The sequence below is a fragment of the Marmota flaviventris genome, chromosome 13 (genome assembly GCF_047511675.1).
Source record: "Marmota flaviventris isolate mMarFla1 chromosome 13, mMarFla1.hap1, whole genome shotgun sequence".
Taxonomy (NCBI): domain Eukaryota; kingdom Metazoa; phylum Chordata; class Mammalia; order Rodentia; family Sciuridae; genus Marmota; species Marmota flaviventris.
Genome location: NC_092510.1, coordinates 87,104,219 through 87,126,356, shown reverse-complemented (window position 1 = coordinate 87,126,356; position 22,138 = coordinate 87,104,219). Strand labels below are relative to the sequence as shown.

At 39.2% G+C, this 22,138-nt stretch overlaps 1 protein-coding gene across 5 annotated transcripts in view; it reads left to right on the top strand.

Annotated features, from left to right (window-relative positions):
* Positions 1 to 22,138, top strand: part of Astn2 (astrotactin 2) — an 839,030-nt gene that overhangs the window by 696,345 nt on the left and 120,547 nt on the right. For all 5 annotated transcript variants that reach the window (XM_071600873.1, XM_071600872.1, XM_071600871.1 and 2 more), the window contains one exon: positions 175 to 323. In XM_071600873.1, the coding sequence (XP_071456974.1) occupies positions 175 to 323 (149 nt within the window). The remainder of the gene's footprint in view (positions 1 to 174; positions 324 to 22,138) is intronic.

Genomic DNA, 22,138 nt, shown 5'->3' with positions numbered 1-22,138 from the left:
AGAGACCTCAAGAAGTGAAATAATTTATCCAGGGTAGTGCAAGGTTTTGGTGGTGGATGGAATGAGGATCTGAATCTAAGCTGAAACTTTTGCTTCATCTGGACACATGCAGACTCTTGGACCCCAGCTAATGTTGGCTAGAAAACAAGCAACCTTTCCTGTCATTTCCTGTAGGCTGCGGCTGTCCCCAACAGTGGAGCCCTCCAGCACTGTGGTCTCCTTGGAGTGGGTGGATGTTCAGCCAGCTATTGGGACCAAGGTCTCCGACTATATTCTGCAGCACAAGAAAGTGGATGAATACACAGACACCGACCTTTACACAGGTAAGCTTGTGACTTCCCATTTCATTGGACTAGCATGACAATGAAGGGAAACTTGATTTTCTAATGTCTTTGGGAACTTGGTATTTGGCTTGGGAAAGCATTAAGAAATTTCCTTGTTTTGCTGATTTTTCTGGTGCCCATCAATACGTGATTTGTTTTGTATGATTTTGAACAAGGTAAGATAGCAAGTAGTCATTGGAAAGTGTTTCCCTGAGTAGGACCTTCAGAAAATATGAAAAGGGCTAGTTGATTCTGAAGAGGATTTGGCCTTTCTTTTTTGGGGAAGGCTTATAGGTCTCATGTTTGAAAACTTTGGTCTGTAAATATATTATTCAAAGATATTCAAAGAATAATATGATGGGTCTTCATGAACTGTACTTTGGGAAAGCAAGAATTAGAAATGATCTGAGTATGCAGGATCATTTACAAAACATGGCTTTTCAGAAGTCTATATTTGTTTGTAACTCAGAATGCTTCCTCTGAGTTCTTCTAAATTCCTGACACTGCCAAGAAACTAAGCATTCACCTGTGATCTGTATTGAAGGCTTATATTTCCTGCTCTCTGTTGCAACTTCCACTGAGTAATTATTCTTTTCCAGCCAGAAAACATTAATTGAGCATGTACTTCCTCTTTCAGGACCTGAACTAAGTACTTTGTTCAGTGTCTCTCTGAGTCCTAAAAACTTTAAGAGGCTTGATGCTTATTGTGCCCATTTTAAGGATCAAGAAGCTGAGACTTACCCAAGGTTGTCCAACTAGTAGTATCTCCTTAAGTTCACAGTTTTAATCCTGAACCATGACTGGGTTATTAAAAGAATTAAAAAGTATTCTTGCTTTATTCATTGTCCAGTTAGAATATAAGCACAAGGAGGAAAAAAATGACTTGTGTGTTTTAAACCAGGTTGAATTCCCAACACCTACCATCAACTCTGGCATTCAAATATTTGTTGAATGAATGAATAATGAATGAGTGAAAGAAATTTTCTTCATTGTTTCCTTTTCTTTTTGTCGCTCTGCACCTTTTGCTTTTTCTATCTTTCTCACTTTCCTCTCTGAGCTATTTTTGCTTTGCTTTCTCTGAAATTGAGAAGAAACTACTACAGTGAGGTTTTGGGTGTGAAATAGGTCATAAAGGTGCAGGTTACGGAGGATGTACGAAGCCACATTGGCTAGTGTTGGGATATTGGGATTGATGTGGCCTGTTTGATGATGTTGACTGGAGGGGTAGAGTGGGCTGGAGGAGGTATCACTTTCACTGAGGAGCTACTCGTGGAACAATCATTGGGCAACCTGTTTTGCTTCCTTAGTTTTTTCTATCTTTTGACTCCATGTATGTGTCGCTTGTGTGTTTATTCAAGACTATGTGAGCATGTGCATGTGTACGTTTAAGGTATGTGTATTTGTGTTCATTAGCTTGCACTTTTATTTTTATGTGGTTGAGATTTGCCAGTATCTGTGAATGAATGGGTGAGTGTGTATTTTTTTTTGTGTGTGTGTGTGTCTACCTGTGTAAAATGCTACTTTATAATAGCAGATACTTGTAGACCACAGATACCAAGAGACATGAAAGTTATCTGATGGTGGGTTTATACATGTAGATGTTCTACATCTCTATAGCATGCTTCTCTTTTCAGAATTAAAAAACAACAACAACAACAACAAAAATAAATTTTAAAAAAAAGAGGGAGAGGGATACCTGGGCCAAATGGTGGTTCCATTCCCAGTTTTCCAAGGAATCTCCATACTGCTTTCCATATTGGCTGCACCAATTTGCAGTCCCACCAGCAATGTATGAATATGCCTTTCCCCCCATATCCTCAAGCATGGTAATTTTTGACTGAATGTCAGACATTGTGATTTCTGCCTTATTGGATGCTAGATACTTTTTAATTCCTAAAACTAATTTTGTACCCCATTTTAGGAGACAGGTAAGTTACCTTGCAGTTTGATCTTGCTTTTAAGATTTGTTATGTGGAACTGGAGAAATGGGCAGTCGAGGGTTAATTATTCCATATTATTGAAGGGAGATCATTCTATGTATTTTACACAATAGCCCATGAATTAAGAGGTTTTTCCAGTATGGCTTATAGTGGCAGGAACTGTCACTGGTCCTTGTATAAGCACTGGGCATGGTCCCTTCTAATCCTCTTGGATTGGTAGTTTTCTTATATCCATGTATCAATAAGTACTGTGCTGAATATTGAAGGAAAATCCTTCAGAGTTCTCTTCACATATTTTTCTATGTAGCTCTTCTCCTTCTTATCACTCTGTCCTGCAAGTTCTAGTCTCCCTGGACTCAGAACTCTGTCTTCTCAATTTAGGCTCAGAATTTGCCAGACTTTCTCTCTCTCTGCACTGTGACTTAGAAACCTTCTAAAGGCAAAGGGAAGTTTTAGGGCTCACAGGACTTGTTTTGTACCTTTCAGGATCCCTGTCATTTGTTGCCTGATTTCCAATTCTTTGAAAACTTGTCATATATATGTTCCTCTGCGTTGTGTGTTTTTAATTTTTCTTAATGTTTCAGGCAGTAGGGTAAGTAAATCTAGTCCATGATGTTTCTTGTGGTCCAGAAATGGAAACCTAAGATTTAGTCTTCATTCTCCAGGAAACAGTGCTCTAATACAAGAGTTCCTTTTCTTAACTAAGGTAAAACTTGCTTCTTTTTTAGTTATGTAGCCTATGGTCACTTGATGTCGCTTTGACTCCTTCTTCTTCCTGCAGCCATTCACAAGGTTGAAAACAATGACATATCTGTCTGCAAATTTGCAGGTTCTTTTAACCTTCCTTCTAGGACTTGACTTTCATTGTGCATTCTCCATATTAGCTCTTGGTGGGGCAACTGTCTTTGGGGAACTTTCCACACTACCTGTCAAATATGGGTGTGTAATGTTCAGTGAGTTATTTTGTATATGGATAGGCATTTGAGTGTCTTAACTTTTCTCCAACTCTGACATTAACTCCCTGAGCACTGTGTAGTCTTATGGGATTTTAAGTAGTCCTAGGGCTTAGCTGAGTGCATAGTAAACCTTCTAAAATGTATCCTGTCCAATCGGTGCTATAGATGATTGGAGGTGGATATCTGAAGCATTCACCTCATCTATTGCCTTCATGAAGGAATATGAATTTGGGAGTAGCTAACTTCTACAGGGCACAGTGCCACATATCTGTAATCTCAATAACTCAGGAGATGAGACAGGAGAATTGAAAGTTGGAGGCCAGCAATTTAGTGAGGATTTGTCTCAAAATAAAAATAAAAAAGGCCTGGGTGTAGGTCAGTGGGTTAAATCCACAGTACTGCAAAAAGGAAAACCTAAGCTAACTTCTAGTTTCAGTTTCTACTTCTTCTCAGTGAAAGATATAAGAGCAGTCAATATCTTTCCTTGGTCTCAGTTTCCTTACGTGGGAATGGGAAAAATGACACAAATTTCAAAAGCTATTTTAAGAATCAACTATAGCTGGGTGTGGTGGCACTCACCTGTAATTCTAGCAGCTTGGGAGGCTAAGGCATGAGGATCACAAGTTCAAAGCTAGCCTTAGCAACTTAGGGAGGCTGTAAGAACCTAGTGAGACCCTGTTTCAACATAAAAAATAAAAAGGGTTGGGGATGTGGCTCAGTGGCAAAGAAAGGAAGGAAGGAAGGAAGGAAGGAAGGAAGGAAGGAAGGAAGGAAGGAAGGAAGAAAAGCAACTAGCAACTATCGCATTCTTTGAGGAACATAATAGAAACTAACATACTAACATTTTTAATTGTTTCTTTATGATTTCCATAAATTAAAAAAAATGAAAGAGAAAAATAAATGTCAGGAATAAAACAACAAATTTTAAAATTTGTTTAGAGTAGAGCTAGGATTACTCACACATTTGGTCAGGTGAGGCCAGAATAGAGCAATGTGGGCTTTCTTCTTTGATCTCTCTTGATTTTTGTTGACAGCCACGTCCAGGGCTGGAATTATTTACTTATTCACGAGCCTCATGTGCATGTGTGCACAGACATAGGTGCATACATGAATCTCTCTTTCTCTTTTTCTCCCGTGTGTGCATATGAACACACACACACTCTTTATGGCTGCCATGTGTTCCACACCCTTTTCCACTATTAAAATGCTCACTCTCTCCTGCCCTGCCTTCCCCTGGTTTTGACGCCCTCTTTGTTTCCTTCAGAGAAACCATTGCTCTGTTGGTTCTGGGACTGTTGGGAAAGCCAAGCATAAGTAGCCTCCTGTTCCAGTTGTTTTGAGCAGAAATGGGTTTTGTTTTGGGGGGTGGCTGAATTTCCCGCACGCTAATCTGTCATCAATATTAAAAACAGACGTTTGGTTCTCCCACATGTCCTCATCAGGACAATTGGCATGGGCTTCAGCCTCTTGGGCAGGGTAGACACAGGAGGGTGGGAGTAAGAAGGGGGGCTGAGGCACAAGCAGATTTAATAAATCCAAATCCCTTGTTTGACCTGTGGAGAAAAAGACTCAGAGGACAGGGACTTGTCCAAAGGTTACATACATGGTGAATTGGGGGCAAAGCCAGAGGTAGAATTGCTCTCCCCACCAATGGGTATTTCCACCAGTGCATATTATATCTGGTATGATTTTATTCTGGTAGAATAAACCTAGAGACATCTGAATGGCTGGGAAGAATTGGGTATCAAGCCCCTGGAAAGCAATTAGAGGGTTGTGATCTTGTGGAGAGAAGAGATTATCAAATTAATCCCTTGCCAACTTCTGAGAATCATATCATATGCCAACTTCTAGAATCCCAGAAGCTCAGAGCAGAAGGACCAAAGGCATTGATTCCACCGTCCTTGATGTAAAGATGAGAATAGTGAGAAACAAGGGGAAGGGTTTCACCTAGTATCATAATCCCCCTCCCACTTCCCCATCTGGGTATGTCCCTGCCACATTCCTGTGCAGATTTTTTGGTTATATGTGCCTCTTCTGCTGGGCCTTTTTTGTTTAAAACTATTTAAAAGTAAAAAAATAAAAATAAAAAGCCCAAAGGCTTCTCTCACCATGAGATTCTTTGCTTCCACTGGTTTAGTTCAGGTCTGGAAGGCCAGCTGGCTCTTTTGGCTCCCACTGAGGCAGCAGGCCCTTTCGCTATTCCCCCACTGCTCCTAACAAAAGACACAACATCTGGAGTCCACCAGTGTCCCTTTCTGTCCTGCCATCTGGGAGCCTGATGGGCCTCACCCAGCTGATTGATGCCAGGCTTGTCCCCTGCCAACTCTCAACTCTCGTCTCTGTTTCTTCCTTTCTCTATCCTTTTCTAGCTCTTTCTTTCCTCTATCCTCTCTCTTTTCTCTCTCTCTCTCTCTCTCTCTCTCTCTCTCTCTCTCTCTCTCTGTATGTGTCTCCTTCTCTTCTTATCTATCTATCTCCTATTTTCACTCCATGTCATTTTCTTCCCATGACTCAGCCTACCGTTTTTGTCTTTGTCTCTCCAAGTTGGCTCAGAGATGAGATGCTCATCGAGATTCGGATCTGGGTCAAGAAGGATGTCCAAAAGTTCAGAGAACATTTCTGTCCACTCCCAACCATGTCCCACATCTTCTTCCTTCCTTACTAACATGTCTCATTTACATTTACATCCCTCCTCCCTGTCACTGTTACAACCCATACACCATTCCATTTTAAAACTTAGAATGAAGAACTTCTTGAATTTAGGGGAGCAGTTATGGAGGTGATTACACATGGGTACTAATTTAAGGCGAAGGTGGCAAGACCCCTTTCCTCCAATAGCTGAGAAGGACGTGTGACTATGATGGAGAAATTATATTGAAGGTGTTTATGAAATCCTGTGGAAATTACTCATGGCTTCTCAAGGCATGTGGGCCATGACTGAATCATGCTCTTTGTCTGTGAAAGTAGAGGGGCTCTCACCTTATCTGCTTGCCCTGGACTAGCTTGAGGGAGGTGACATTAATAGAGACTAGACTCCACTCCCTAAACAAGAGCAGAGGTGGGAGAGTGGGTAGGAAATGTGTTTTATAGGGTGAGATACAAAATGACATGACTGCAAACATCTGGAACTTATATGAAGGTCTCAGAAAAATGTTTCTATCCCTTCAGCCTCTCCTTGGGTGAGAGGTATCAAGAGTCAAGAGCCTCCAAATAGAACAGGTATTTAGAATCTTAATTCTATCATTTCCCCATGCCATCCAGTCTGCCTTCCATATCACAGAGTTCTTTATCAGTCACAAATACACTCATCCACCCGATGAATGTGTACGGAATTCTTGCTATGGTTCAGGTACTTCAATTCATGCTGGGCATGGAATGGTAACAAGAGAGGCCTGATTCCTTCCTTCATGGAACTTATTGTCTACCAAGAGAGTGAAAAAAGTATGGAGAAGTTTCTGTGATAGTGTAATAGACTTGAGATAACTCAGATGTTGTAGGAACATAGAAAAGTGGCTTCTAATCCAGTCTGGTGGTGTCAATAAAATGTACTCAGGAGAAGTAAGCAACTGTTTGAGATCCTGGTCTTAGAAATTAGCCTACTGATTCAACTCCTTATATTCAAGACAGCCAGTCCCCACCTGGATGAAAAGACTGCACTTCTGGTCTTAGTACCCCTCAGCTTGCATCTGTTGTCCTTCCTATATTTGGTAGTAGCTACCTATTACAGATGCCAAGTGAAGAAAAACTAGAATCCCCTCCATACCTACCAGAATCTCCTACTAGACAAGTAATAATTATGCCAGGTAGCTTTCATACAGAGATTTTGTGAAGACCAAATCTATCCATGGTAGAGTGTGAAGTTCATATTTTAGCCAATGTTCCCACCAACCTTCTGATCTCCTTTGCCTGTGTTTTAATTGTCTTGCTTGGTAAACACCTACCTAAATGCATGCAGTTCTCCATCTTATGTGATAATATAGACAAACAGCTAGAGAACGGCATACAGTATAGAATATGGTTGCCAGTATATCATTAGTTACCAGTGTCAGTTGGGCTCTGTGTGCTCTCTGGCAATTTTTCTCCTGGTCTTTTATATTCTTCATCAGCTTTAAACCTACCTTCCTTCATCCATAGAGAAAATACTAACAGTGAGTCCTTCAATTTACTTCCATAAGAGTTGTAAGTCTGTATGCTTTTTTTACATACTTCCCCCCTTTCCTTCTCAGATAATGTAGGAGGTGCCCTTTTTAACTCTCTAAAGTTAGTCCTTGTACTACACTGTTTCTTATGACTTCCTAATTTTTTTTTTTTTTTTTTTGGAAACAACATATAAATTCTCTGCTTACGTCATTCTTCAGCAGATTGTTTTTACTATCCTTTAAGTATGTTCAACTTTTCTTCTTAAAACAAAGAAACAAACAACATACTTCATTTTCCATGATAATAATCCCCATTCTCTTCTTTGTAAACACACTTTGAAAAAACAGTCTATGATGGCGGACTCCAGTTTTTAACTTTCTTCTCATTCTACTATGTCTTCTGCTACTACCAGCTTACTGACACATTTTTCTTCATGAGCAACTGTGACCTCCATGTCATGAAATCCAATGACTATTTTTATTGTCACAAACTTACTTGATTTTTTTTTTTTTACATTCTACAGTGTTGTCCATTATTTTCCAAAACATTTGATTTCCTTAATTCTTTTTATATCACCTTTACCTGGTTTTCTGTTTTTCTCTATGACTTCAAATCAGTCTCTCTTGCTGAGGGCTCTTGTCTTTTTTTAAAATTTTAAGGCTCCATATGGTCTGGTTCTGTATCTTCTTTTCTTAATTTAAATTCTCTGGGCTACCAAATCCACTTCCATAGGAAAGGTCAGCATATTTCTTAGAGTTCTCATTTTTGTCTCCACTTCATTTTGCTAAGCTCCCTACTCCTATCCAACTAACCTTTATAGACATCTGCTATTTGATGTTTCGTAAGCTATCCAAACTCAAAACATCTTAAATAATACTTATTATCATCTCCCTACAAGTTTGCTCCTTCCCAACTGTTCATTTACTCTCTGTGTAGCTAGTGCCTCTGTAAACTCAGCTTCTTAAAGTGAAACGACAAGCACTGTCTCCAAATCTTTTCTCTTATTCACCATTATATTCAATTCATAACGAAGTTATTTTGCTCTTGAATTTGCTTCTTTCTTTTTATTCCCATTGTTTATCTAAACCACCTGTTATCTCTGAAATCAGCTTCTAATTAGTCCTCAGATTACACTTTCTCTCCCTCTCAGTTCTCAATTCTAAAGCCAGAATTAACATTTTTTTGGGGGGTGGGGGGTGGGTACTAAGTTGCTTAGCACCTTGCTTTTATTGAGGCTGGCTTTGAACTCGAGTTCCTCCTGCCTTAGCGCCCCCCTCCCCCGATGCTGGGATTACAGAGTTACCATATAAAATATACATTTAATCACATTTAGTGTATACAGTATCCCCTGGCATAACACATACATCAATACTTATTCAATATATAGGTATCACAATTCGTAAGTATCATACTCCTGATTTAAAAATTAAGAGCCTCTATAACTCTTCTAATTAATGATCCTTCTTGAAATGACCTATAAGTTTATGCATTGTTTCACTTACTTTCCCTTCTAGTTTGACTGTTCATGACACTGATTTTCTTTCCCATTTGAGCTATGAACTCATGTCTCAGCTTAAATGTCACTTATCTGAAACTTTGGCCCCCTCTTTGACTTGGTGAACTTTTAGCATTTTGTACATCTCCTGACTAGTGCTGTTTACAATCATACTGAATATATTTAGATCAGGGGGCAGAGATTCATCATTTGCTTTTCTTATCACAATATTACCTTCTTCAGGATGTAGTTATTTTTTTATCATTCTATCCCCAGTGCCTCCTACAGTGGTAGGCATTTGATAAGCATCCAATAAATACCTGAAGTGTGAGCAGGAAGTTGAGATAAAAGAAAGGTTTGGGGTTGGATGGAGATGGAGAGTCATCCAGTTAGTGGCCTTAGGGAATGAGATGATGGTGTGGTTGGAGTGTAAATTCTGAGCGATGGAATTAAAAGAGAAGACACTATAGAAGAGGTGAGACTATGGAGAGTTGTTTAAGACCTGCTAAAGAGTGAAGGTTTTATCTCCACGACTGCTCAATGAAGGATGAATTGAAGAACCTTTAAATCCATGACCTTATTTTATCCAAAAATTAATTCTTATAGAAGAGAAATACTGTCTTCATTTACAGATGAGGGAGTTGAGTCAGGCTTGTGAAGTTCATAGATGAAGGTCAAACTTCTGAGAAGTGAGCAGCCAAGAATTGATTTCTTGTCTCCTGACTATTTAATCTATACTTCATTATAAATGAAAGATACATTTATTTTTTAATGATGAAGGCTTTTTCTTATAAACTTAAGAAACTAGGTTAAAAATAATTTGCAGGATTTACAGTCTAACATCAATCGTATGTGTAGAAATGAGAGGGTTTGGGGGCGGGGTACTGGGGATTGAACCCAGTGGTGTTCTACCACAGAGCCACTGACCCAGCCCTTTTTACTTTTTATTTTGAGACAGGGTTTCTTAGAGCCTTTCTAAGTTGCTCAGGCTGGTCTCAAACTTGTAATCCTCTTTGTTTCAGCCTTCTGAATCACTGGGATCAGGAGCACTGAGAGAGTTTGAAATGTACCTGACACTTTCCTTCAACCTAGTACTATATAAAGTCAGGTCCCTCTGCTTCTAATCCACACTCCTTTTCACTGCTCACTGCTACAGTAATACAGCCAGAGTGAAGAAACTCCCAGATTCGAGGATCAAGAATGATGGAGTGGGCTTTTCCATAGAATATCACAGCTCCTGTAGTTATTCTGTGTGACTAGTTGATGCAAATCTGTAGGACAAGGGCACAGTTTCCACTGTTTACCAGGAGGGATGGGCTGATAGGATTGAGCAGAGACATTAAAGAGATGGCCTGAGGAAGACACAAGAGAAATAAAAGGCAGGATACAGCTGACCCTTCCCTGCTTTACCTGACATGGGGAGGTTAAGGAAGCTAGAATTCCCACCTTAGACATCATTGATTGACTTCTAAAAATGTTAATTACTGCTCCATTTTATCTCAAAATCTGTCCTTATTTTTCTCCCCACAAGAGGCGCCACCGGATATACTTCTAGGATGACTTCTTCATCCTGCTTTCTGCCTCTAGTCTTGCCCCTGTACTTAAGCTTCCTCAGTTTGCCAGTCATATCTGCTTACACCAATGTTTCCCCAAACAGGTTCCTCATATGATAACAGCATCAGGGGAAAAAAATCCGAAATAAACAGCAATACTTTTCAGCATTATTGTGAGCGACAGTTGAAATTATGTCAGTTTTATGTGGGATGCTTGATACATAGAAGATTTTCGATAATCATCCATCCCTTTTCCTTTCTAATCTTCAATAATTGGTCTTAAACTAGTGAGAGGAAACCAGTGGCTACACAATATATTTTGAAATATATCAATAAATGCTATCATTGGAAATCTAGATGTTTTTAATATGTAAATGTGGATCCCTGCCTTCTTCTGAAAAGTGGGTTCTGGCAGGCTTGGGCTCACATGACCACATGACCACGGTTGGCAGGGGAATTGGGTAGGAACTGTTCACTTTAGAGCACACATGCAAACGCTATGGTTTGTCATAGCCCCCCTCTTCCAGATTTTCTGACATCCAGCTCACTACATTAAAATCTATTTGTATATTACATATTACTTATTAATGTGTAAAGTACATTATCTGCTTTGCTCTGTAAGATATTTGAATGTGTTATCTCTAATTTAGACCAGCTATAGAGAGGATCTTCCCATGAGATCCTCACCATATCTTGGAGTATTTGTGTCTGATGTTTGTCCGTAACATGGGCAAATGAGTTTGAAATAATTATTTAATAAGAAGAGAAATGTCTCATTAGAATTGCTTTAATTTCTTGAATATTTTCTACATACCCTACACAACTGATAGCTTGGTGAGGTATTGAGGATATTCTCTAGATGTTTATTGTATACATTATTCGTCTTCTCCTAGCACAGGGTCTGGTTTATAAGAATAACCTAATGAATATCCATTAAATGAGTGCCCTGAATGAATAAGGTAGCGATGCTGTCTTAAACTCATTTAATCCTCATCACACTTCTATGATGGATTTACTATTGTTATCCTAATTTTCACAAAAGAAGAAACCGAGGCTATGAAGTAGCCCTCTCAGTCACAGGTCCAGAATTATAAAATGTCCTATTCACAAGATGCTTGCACATTAGTTAAGCCAACCTCCTCAGATGAGGGGACTGAAACCCAGAAGTCAAGGAACTTCCCCTCAGTCTCCTGGTAAGTAAGTTATGGCCAGCGTATAGGTAGGGTCTCCTGAGTCCCAGCACAGGGTTGGTTCCTCATACCTTTTGCTGCTGGCAACAGCAAGGCTTGGATTTTTCCACCAACCTTATTCCCTGTCTTCATACACTTCTTGCAATTAGCGTCCTTTTTCGTGAGTCATGATGTCCTGCCTCCCAAGGGAAAGATTCTGGGGACATCCCTGGAGCCATCTGAGAGGAGATCAAGGGGTGGTGCTCACCTGACCCCAAACTTCCACAGGGAAAATTCAACTACTTTGTTCTGATGAAGCCTCACCCAACCCAGTGGGGAAAGGTGAGGGTGGAGTCCTCTGGAAATAGAGGATTTGGTTATTAACCAACAATGAGGACAGGCTTATAAGAGAACAATTATGGGTCCTGTTGTAATTGCCCTTTAATCTATAATTGCCAGGTTTTCCTCCAACTCACCTTTGGAGACTGTTGACCTATTTGAAAGCCTCAGGCATGGGTGACATCAGTGATGTAGTGGAGCTTTCCAACACACCAGAGTTCCCTAGGAGGAATTCACTCCAAGTTTCCAACAGGACTTTTAGAATCACAGAAAGTCTGGATGGAACCATAGCAATCTCAGATGCTCCTCTACCCAATGTCTCCCACCCACCCCTTACCTCTCCCTTACATCATACAGATGAGGAAAATGGCTCAGACAAACTCAGGATTCCTACAGAATGTAATCCTGTAGACCCTAGAAGACAGATTAGAAATTTTGGAATAATTCCTGCTCTCAACCCTGACAACTCAAATGCCAAAGAATCAGGTCATGATGACTATGGCTTTGAGTTCATTCACTGATTATTTTAGACTCCTGGGCTTTAAGCATCCTTTGTGGGAATCTGAGTTCTGCTGAGAATTACTTCCAGGGAAAGAGAATATCATTTAAAAGGCTGAACAAGATTGCATTTCCTTTATATAACCATCTTAAGGGATATTTATCTTATATTTAGAAAGAGGTGAGATCCCTGGGACAGCCTGAACACCTTCCTAGAGCACAGGAAAGAGTAGGGGCAGGATGCCTGACAGAGTTATGTGGTATTTTGGGGATCAGTAGTACATCAATGAGTCGTTTTATTACCAGAGAAGACCAATATAACCAAACCTTTTTCTCTTTGTGAGTTGACTTTTAGGAAGTGCAGGCCAACTTAACATGTGAGGGCAGTAACAACACTAACCAACTTTCTCAGTCTCTTACACATTAAGCTGGTTACTCCACATCTACTTCCCTCTGCTTAGAATTCTTCACTGTTCCCCTTCCACAGTTGTTACAATTGATAGCTCTTTTATAATGTTGGTGTTAATCCCATTCTCATCCTCACAGACAGACCTTCCTGACCACCCAAATATAAGGATCTTCTCTGCCACATTTCCCATATTACTACCTTCATGTCATTTAGCATTTTATGAAATTAGCACATTTATTTATGTATCTGCCTATTTATTTATTTATTTTCCTGTTCTTTTTTAAAATTAGCTTTGCTGAGGCATAACTGATATGCAAAATGGCACACATTTGATGTATACTTCTTGATGTGTTTGAACATGTATGTAACATCCACACTGCCATCTCCACAACTGAGACTAAATATACCCCTCATCTCCACCAATTTCCTTTGGTTTGTATGTGTTTTTGGAAGAATACTTAATATGACATATATCCTTGTAACATATTTTAAAGTGCATGATTCCATATTGTTAACATAGGTACTATGTTTTACTGCAGAGTTCTAGAACTGATTCATCTGCCTAACAGAAAGTCTGTACCCCATTCAAAGGCAATTCTTCATTTTCTGATCTCCCCAGCAGCTGGAAACCATCTTTCTACTCTCTGTCTCTTTGGATTAGACTATTTTAGATACTTAATGTAATTGTAATTATTCACTATTTTTATGTTTCTGGCTAATTTAACTTATATAATGCCCTATAGGTTCATCTATTTTGTTGCAAATGGCAGGATTTCCTTTTTATTTTCAAAGGCTAAATACTATTACATTGTATGCATGCACCACAGTTTCTTTATCCATTTATCTGTTGATGGAAATTGGATAATGAGAATAATGATATAGTGAGCATGGGGGTATAGATATCTCTGAAATTGTGATTTTAATTCTTTTGGATCTATAACCCAAAGTGGAATCGCTGAGTCTTATAGTAGTTTTTAAAAAAATATTTTGAGGAACATTTGTACTGATTTCCATAGTGGCTGTACAATTATACATTCCCCCCAACACTGTACAAGGGACCCCTGCTCTAGGAGAGAAACTCAACATGAATGAAGACCTTGCTTGTCTTATTCCATGCTGTATCCCAATATCAAGTTATAAACGGTTATTATAAAAGGTCATGAAACCAGTCATACTACAAATTAGGAAGCAGAAGAGTATTTGAAATAAAGAAAGCCCAAGCAACAGGAATAGAATTTTTTAAAGACTTACTTCATACCAGGAATTCTCTAAGCATTGTTAGAAGTATAAAGCAATTAAAGGGAAAGGGAAGGAGGTGAGTTATATACCAGGTGTTGCTATATAATCATCAGAATTGTTTCGAAAAGTCAGGCATGGTGACTTGGGAGGCTGAGGCAGAAGGATCACAACTTTAAGGCCAGCCTCAGCAACTTAGTGAGGTCCTAAGCAATCTAGTGAGAGTCTGTCTCAAAATAAAAAAAAAAAAAAATAGATGTAGCTCAGTGGTAAAGTAGCCCTGGATTGAATCCCCAGTACCAACAAACAAACAAGTAAATAAATACATAAATAAAAGAATTGTTCTGAAAAGTAGTTCTTATCATTTTCATTTCATAGATGAGAACACTGAGGGTATGAAGTGACAGAGCTGGGTTTTGAAGCTCATTCTCACTTAGAAGCCCATGTTCTTTATCTGTACTTTTGATAGTTTCCAAGGATTCCCTGAAGGGTGATTTTTTTTTTTTAAATAAAATAAAGGACAAAAGAGTACAATAAAAAATAAGTGAACTTTTAGGCTGTATACTTTTGGTTGATGGCATAATAGAAATGGTAGTCCTGGGTGTTGTTTCCAAGTAAGGAATCATGAGAAAACCTGAGCTCTGAGCCACTGGGGTCATATTCTGGGCCAGGGGCTAAAGGTCACCATGTTTTATACATTGGCTGCAGGTGTCCGATTGTCATGTGCATGATGAGTCATGCTGTAGGAAGCTCTGATCTGGCCATACTGCAGCAGCTAAGCTTCTCAAGGGAGTTCCAGGCCTATAGCATAGGCAGACAAGGTATGATAGGAGAATGAGATCCGAGGAGTGTGGTCAACTGGCTGAACCCAAAGTGAGAGAGCAGAATTGAGTGTCAGTGAGACTCTGTCCTCTTAATGTTTCTCACCTACCATTAACTATTTGGACAGCTGTCTTGAGGAGAGCATGGCAAAAAGGAAATGTGACTAAATAGTTGAAGTAATTATTGGAAGAAGCATTGGTTGGGGGTGTGGAACTGATAGAAACTGGGGAACTGGAGAAAGTAATCTTTCACCTTTACCTGGAAGGATGGAAAGCATTTCAATAGTAGAGAACAACAAACAAACAAACAAACAAAAGAAGAAATTCAGACAGAGGGGAGAATATAAACCAGAAAAACATGGAGATGGAAATGAAAAGTGCCTGGAGAAAGGTAGTCTGAGAGAGAATGGAGTTTTGGTCAAGTGAAAGCCCAAGGCCAGGTTAAGATACCTGGACTCCATTCTTTATCCAAGGTACTTATGGCTTTAGGCTGTGATTAGAATACACCTCTTTATTCTCTGTCAAAAATGGCTGCAGGCAGGTGAGGTATCATGGTGGTTTCAGTATGGAGTGCACCTCATCAGCCTTGGCAGAAGAACAGAGGATTTATTTTGGACAAGTAGAATCAAAGTAAAGATGTAAAGCAACTTGCTCCCTCCAGACATTCTCTGTCTTTGACATCCCCATGGGAATGGCATTAGCATTCTACTCCACCATCCAGGACAGTTTGATAATTTTTATTAATGTGTGGCCTAGTAAGTTGCCTCAGCCTTCATCCATCAAACCCTGCATCATGCCTTCAACAGCAGCCCACACCCAGTGCCTCAGAAGCCCATATATCATGCCTTGAGGCAGAGAAGCAGATTCCCTTTTATCTCCCTTGCAAAAGCACAGATGTTTGGAATGTCAGTAAATGCACCCAGCCTTCTCTGGGGTTCAGGCACAGCTTCTCCCTGGATGACCTCCTTGGAATCTTCATTACCATTGCATTCCAAGCAGATAAACTCTCCTTTTGTTCCTTCAGTCAAGAGCTGCCTCCACCCCAGTCTTTCAACTCATGTGTCATGGGCAACACATTTGTGCAGCCACATCTGCCTTGTCCAGGCACTGAGGCCATTTGCAAGGCAGATATTAACATTAATCAGCATCTGAAAAATTTTACGCTGTGACCTTCTGATGCTTGGCTCCTTTTAGGCTTTCTCCATATCTCCCCTATATCATGTGAAGAAGGAAGGGAACACATGAAGTCCAAAGAGACATGATACTCATCCTAAATCCCTTTGTGATTTTGGTATTTCTATCTATGGGCCTTAGTTTTTCTATCTGTGAAATTATGTAGTTAAACCAGTTATTTCTGGGGCCTTCACATGTTTAATGTTATATGACTTTAAGTCTCTAGGTTATTAAACACTTACGCCATTCTCTTCTCTTTCATTCCTTTGTGGCAATACCTTCTGAAATTTTTATAGGAATATAATGTTCATGCAGAAAAGTGCACTAATCATAAGTGTAGATTAATGCATTTTCTTGAAGTTAACACAGCTATGTAACCAGTACCCAGATAAAGAAGTAAGACATCGTGAAGCCCACCTGGACTTCCATTCAGTCACAACCCTTTTCTCAAAGGTGAAACACTTTGTTGACATCAAATGCTAACATTGACTACTTTTGCCTTTTTTTTCAAATTTTATGCAAAAAGTCAAATAATTTGCCTTCTGTTGTGTCTGGCTTCTTTTGTTAACTGTACTGTGAGATTCATATTTTTGGATAGAGTAATTTGTTTTTCCTCCTCTTCTATACTTTTCTTTGTCTTCCTCTTCTTTCCCTTTCACCTTTCTCCTCCCTTCTCCTCCTCCTCCTCCTTCTCCTTCTCCTCTAACTTCTTCTTCAGGGAAAATACCATTAAAAGGCTTTACATTTTCTGAAATGTAAAGATAGCAAGTTATCCTGGAGCTGAGCTTTTAGTCTAGAAAAGTTCTTGGGAATGACCTCTCTTAGTTATATAAAGGTAAGGCCAGTAGATTACGCATGGGGCAGAATTTAATGGAAGCATTTTGTCGCCTGACAAAGGCTGCCCCTTTGGTGACCTCCACAATGAGTATGTAAACCTCAAAGGTCTCTGAAGAGAAGCTATGAAAATTTGATTACAAATTATCCAGGACCTACTGAGAATAAATGGGTGGAAGATCAGGCAAGTTAAGATTGTCTCATCATCTAGGAGTAATCAGGATGAAGGAAGAAGTCTGATTGGTGTGTCTGATCCAAAGCCACAGTTTGCACAGCCACCTTCGCAGAGTCGGTACGACATAAGAATGAGGAATAAACCAAACTAAAGGGGTGGGCTAAAGCTTGCCCCTCTTGAGAGAGTGATATTACTCCATTTGGGAGAGCCAGTGCTCCTCTCTGATGCCATCACCTTCCTGACTTAGCATACAGCGCTGCAGAATCCCTGTTTTCAGTGTGGATATCACCTGGTAGATTCAGGGATTTCAGGTAAAGAAGAAAAGGCTGGCATGGGAGATCTGATAACAATTCTTGCTTCTCTCTCTATAGGGTATTAGAAAACCTCAATTGAGTAAACTTTTGGATATCTTTTATACTCCAAAGGAAAGAGGTTAGCTCTGAGAGAGACACTGGAATTCTCAACATTGTATCCATGTGAAACAACTAGTCCCAGTATTAAGTGTTTGTACTTCATGTTGTCTTTGTGATATCATTTGTTCAAAAATTATTTACTGAATTTCTATTAACTCTATTCAGTATGTTTGGAACATTTAGAAGTAACACTTCTTTGACTGTCATCTGTTGTTCCTACCTGTCTTAATGAAACCATTGTATTCAGCTATGATTAGAAGGTTCCTTGTTTCTGTGCCTTCCTGGTTGATGAAGCGTTTAATGGGGAGTGTTATCTTCATGAGATATTAAACACTACACAAAACCATTGCTATTGCAAGATCTCAATGCTGGCATGTTGAGATCATTTCTATTAATAGCATAAACTATATAACCTTCCTTTACACAGGCTTCCTCAAGTTGATTCTGTGAGTTTAAGTTTTCCTACTTTGAAAGAAAAAGACAAAGTTGTTGGACCAGTTTGTATCAAATTCCCTTATAAATCTGTATTTCCTAGATCTCAGAAGAATGATTTCTTTTTCTTTACTTACTTTATCTATATCTCTAGGACATGAGACAGCCACTCATGTGAATGGATAATACAATCATTTTTCAAAACACTGAAGTGTTAACTATATACTTAAGATTTTTCATTTTTCTTTAAGTTCCTAACATTCTGTTTTTTTTTTTTTTTTTAAATCAGTGTATATAGATGTTGGAGAAGAAAACTTCCACTTATCAAACTTTCCAGCATAATATTCAGTAATCATGAAGTATGAAGTCTATCATCCCATTTTATTGATGAAGACATTATTGTTCTGAGAGATTAATATGTCCAAGGTCAAGTAGTATTTAGTTTTAATCCATCATGTCAAAGTCTATTGCAATAACTAGTTCTAACTTCTCCATGGAATCTTTCCTAATTCTTACCTTTGGAGTCATTAAGATTCCAGGTTCTGAGACATCTTTGTTCCTAACCCTGGGAACCTTTGTCAATTGCTTCTTTTCTCACTGTGTCTGCTAGGTGAATAAATAGTATTTTCATTCCCAAGTCTGTCATTCTGTCCCCTCACCACCCTGTGCTAGGAATTGAACTTAGCATGTCTTCGTGCATGCTAAGCACATGCCCTATCACTGAGCTTCCAGCTTCCAGCTCTGCCCTATTTTATAAGCCTTAAGTTTGCTGCTAAAGTGTTTTACAACATACCATCAAACAAAAGCAAGTCTTTCAATAGAAGGTCATAATTCTGGAAGGATCTTTTGAGTTTTAAGACTAAATTGGGGCATTAAATTCATCTTAAGCAGAGTTGAATTTTCCCCCTAGGTTAGAGGGAAGGGTTTTCAATGACCAATGTCATTTGGGATCCTGGAAAGCAGAGGGTGGATATTTTTGGCATGATTTATGCCCAGTGCCTCATTCTTTAGTTGACTCAGGTTTCTGGGTGGGGTTTTAGTTTTGTAGTAAGTCTCTGGACCTAGGACAAAAGTCTGGCCAGTTTCCCCTCAGGTCACTCTAAATGACAAGTAGAAAAATATGGTTAACCTTTTTACAGAGCAGAGATGGAAATGGAGGCTTCACATTCTTGTCTACATGGAAGTACAATCACTCTAATACTAAAAGAATAAGAGGGAGATACTAGGCATAGGAATGATCACCTTCTGCCTTTCCATAACATTTCCTGCTTTAAAAACTCTTGTTGTTGGGCTGGGATTGTGGCTTGGTGGTAAAGCATTTGCCTAGTATGTGTGAGGCACTGGGTTCGATTCTCAGCACCACATATAAATAAATGAATAAAATAAAGACATAATCAATGTCTAAAAATTTTTTTAAAAGCTCTTGTTATTCATTGTCTCATCAAATGCTTACCAAAGTTCTATAATATGAGGTACCCTTGGATTCATCTTCCAATTATGTAAATGAGGTCAGCAAGGGAAAGCACTTCAAGCAAGGATATGTAGCTACTAAGGATGCCTGCTCTTGTCGACAATAGCTACTCTGCAAGGATTTCACGTAATATCAATCAATCCTTTCAGCTAGTCCTAAAATTTTATATCATTATTCCTAATATATAAATGGGGAAACTGAGTCTGGGTTATCAATATGTATAGCCCAAAAGTAATTATATGGCTCAGTCACCAACAGAAGTTACCCCTGGCTACACTGAGCCAGTACCTAGGTCTTTCTTAATGATTCTTCATATGGGTCTAGCCTAAGATGTGGATGTTCTGGAACAGTGTTGCCTTTAAACATAGCCAGTTCATCTTAGGAGAGCAGGTTCCTCCAGGTGTAAATTGGTGGCCTCTTGTAGATGAGCATTTGCTGATGAGTTGGCAGAATCTTAAACTTGAGAACATAGCTCCTTTCAAAAGTCAAAGTCTCTTTTAAGATTTTATCCATAAAGGTCACATTCTTGATTAATTAGTCAAAGTCCTAAGACCTTCTTGGAGTAATCACTACCATTTACTGCATACATCTGTATGCCAGACGACTGTGCTAAGTATATCAAATATACTTTCTCAAATCCTTACAGTGATTCTGTGAACTAGAGGTTGTTATTCCCATTTTAAATGGAAAACTGGTACTTAATCAGGAAAAGTTGTTTTTCTAAGGAAGAAAGGGATTTGAACCCAGGACTATCAGAGTCCTTCCTATTTCTGGTATGCCAAACTTTCTCTTACTGAGCTAGAAACATCACTTACGGAAGAGACTTTATATGTTATCCAGGTCAGTTTTTGATCAGCTCCCACTTTAACGATATGGTTATTAATACCCAGTGGATACAAAGAGCTTGTTTATTAAGAAGAATTTTTGCACCCTGCATTAGCCTAATAGAGAAGGTTTTCAAAGCTGACATTTCCCTATTGGATTTTTCTGGGCTTGGGGATAAAGTTAATCATTGATATAAGGTCCTCCTAAAGCAAGGGCCTTCCTTTAGCATTGTTCTGGGCCCTGGAACATCAAGATCTAGAGGGCTACACCATTCAAGTTTCCTGGAAAATTCCCAGTAATGAATGACCCACCCATTCTTTCCCAGATCCTCTGCTTCTTCCTGAGTGAGACATAATCCTAACAACTGGGTTATGTCACATTTCACTTTGTTTGGAGAGGATCATATTTTCCCTCCTCTTAATTGAGTGATTGAGCCTTTGTGAGCTCACAGATCTAATCTTGAGAAAGTGGTTGGGTTCAATTTGGTTATTGAGACATAATAGGAAGTGATACTTTGGAGAGTTTGGGTTAGAGGGAATGATTGAATATTTTTCCTCCGTTGAGGCCCTGTTTGGGGGCAGGCAAGGGCTTCTCCCATGAATATGGACCCTTGTAGCTGGACTATTCCACTCAGTCTCACTGAGGTAAATTCTTGTATAGTAAAATCTGAGGAGACTGTGTCTCCCCCAGGTTACGCACTGGTTTTTGTCATCTTTTTTGAGGCCATGTCTCGCTGGTCATTTTGGTGTCAAGGTTTGTGAGTGGGTATGCTATTAGCAGAAGTTCAGGACATCCAATTGTCTTTAGTTCTGGCTTGCTTAAGCAATTTTCTAAGTGGTATTTGAAAAAGTTGCTTCTCCTCTCAGGCTCTGTTTCCCCATTTTTTAAAAAAAGGTAGGAATCTTTGTCTATACCACAATCTCCTTTTGAATTAAGGTTCCATGCAGTTAAAGATGATTCAATCTAACCAACACATATACTGAATGTCTGCGGTGGGCCAAGCATTGGACAAAGTGTTGGGAATTCACTGGTGAACAAGAATAGGCAAAAGTTCTGTCCTCTTGAAATTTAGAGTTGAATAAAGGTCATAGACAATAAGCAATTAACTTTAAGCACAGTGACTTCTATGGAGGGGGAGCATGATATTCCATAATAAATGACAAGGAGTTTCAACCTACTGTTGAAAAACTATTTTGGAATTAAAACAATTATTCATGGGATCAAAAAAACCCTTTTCTCTTTAAAAATAGATATTTCTGCTTGATTAATGGGACAAATCATATTGTTCAAAGTCAGCTGATCATCTGGTGATTAGTCTAAGGAGAATGTTATGCTTATTGGGCTGGAAGCATCTGCTGGAATGGAGGACCCTGCATCTAGAGGGACTGGGCCACTGAAAGTTTAAGGGAATGCCTAATTCGGTGTTTGTTTATTTGATTAATATCTGTAAAATCCAGGAGATCAGGGACTAAGCTTTTGTCACTCAACGTTGCATTCTTAGACCCCAGTACAGTGTCTGGCACGTGGTTAGCACTTAACGAATGCTGTTGCATGAATGAGGTTGATAGGATATGAGCCACGGGTCAGATCACAGAGGGATTAGAAAACAGGCTAAGCTATTTGGACTTGTAGGCAAAGGAGAGGCTTTGAAGCCTTTTGAAGAGGATCATAAACACAATCAGAGTTGCTTTGGAAGAAAGATAACTTTTCTAAACCTACTGATCAAACCGTGAGCTAAACTGAGCTTCCTGATGGATCTTTAGTCACGCTCACTTGTGTTTACATAGTTTCATGCACAGAGAAAGTACTCAGGGAATGTTTGTAGCATGAATGGATGAACAAATAAACAAAGACACAACAATAGCAAAAACCACAAAAAATGGCTGGGAAGATGAGGAGCAGTGTCCAACACAGGCTTGGAATCTGTCAGAGATGT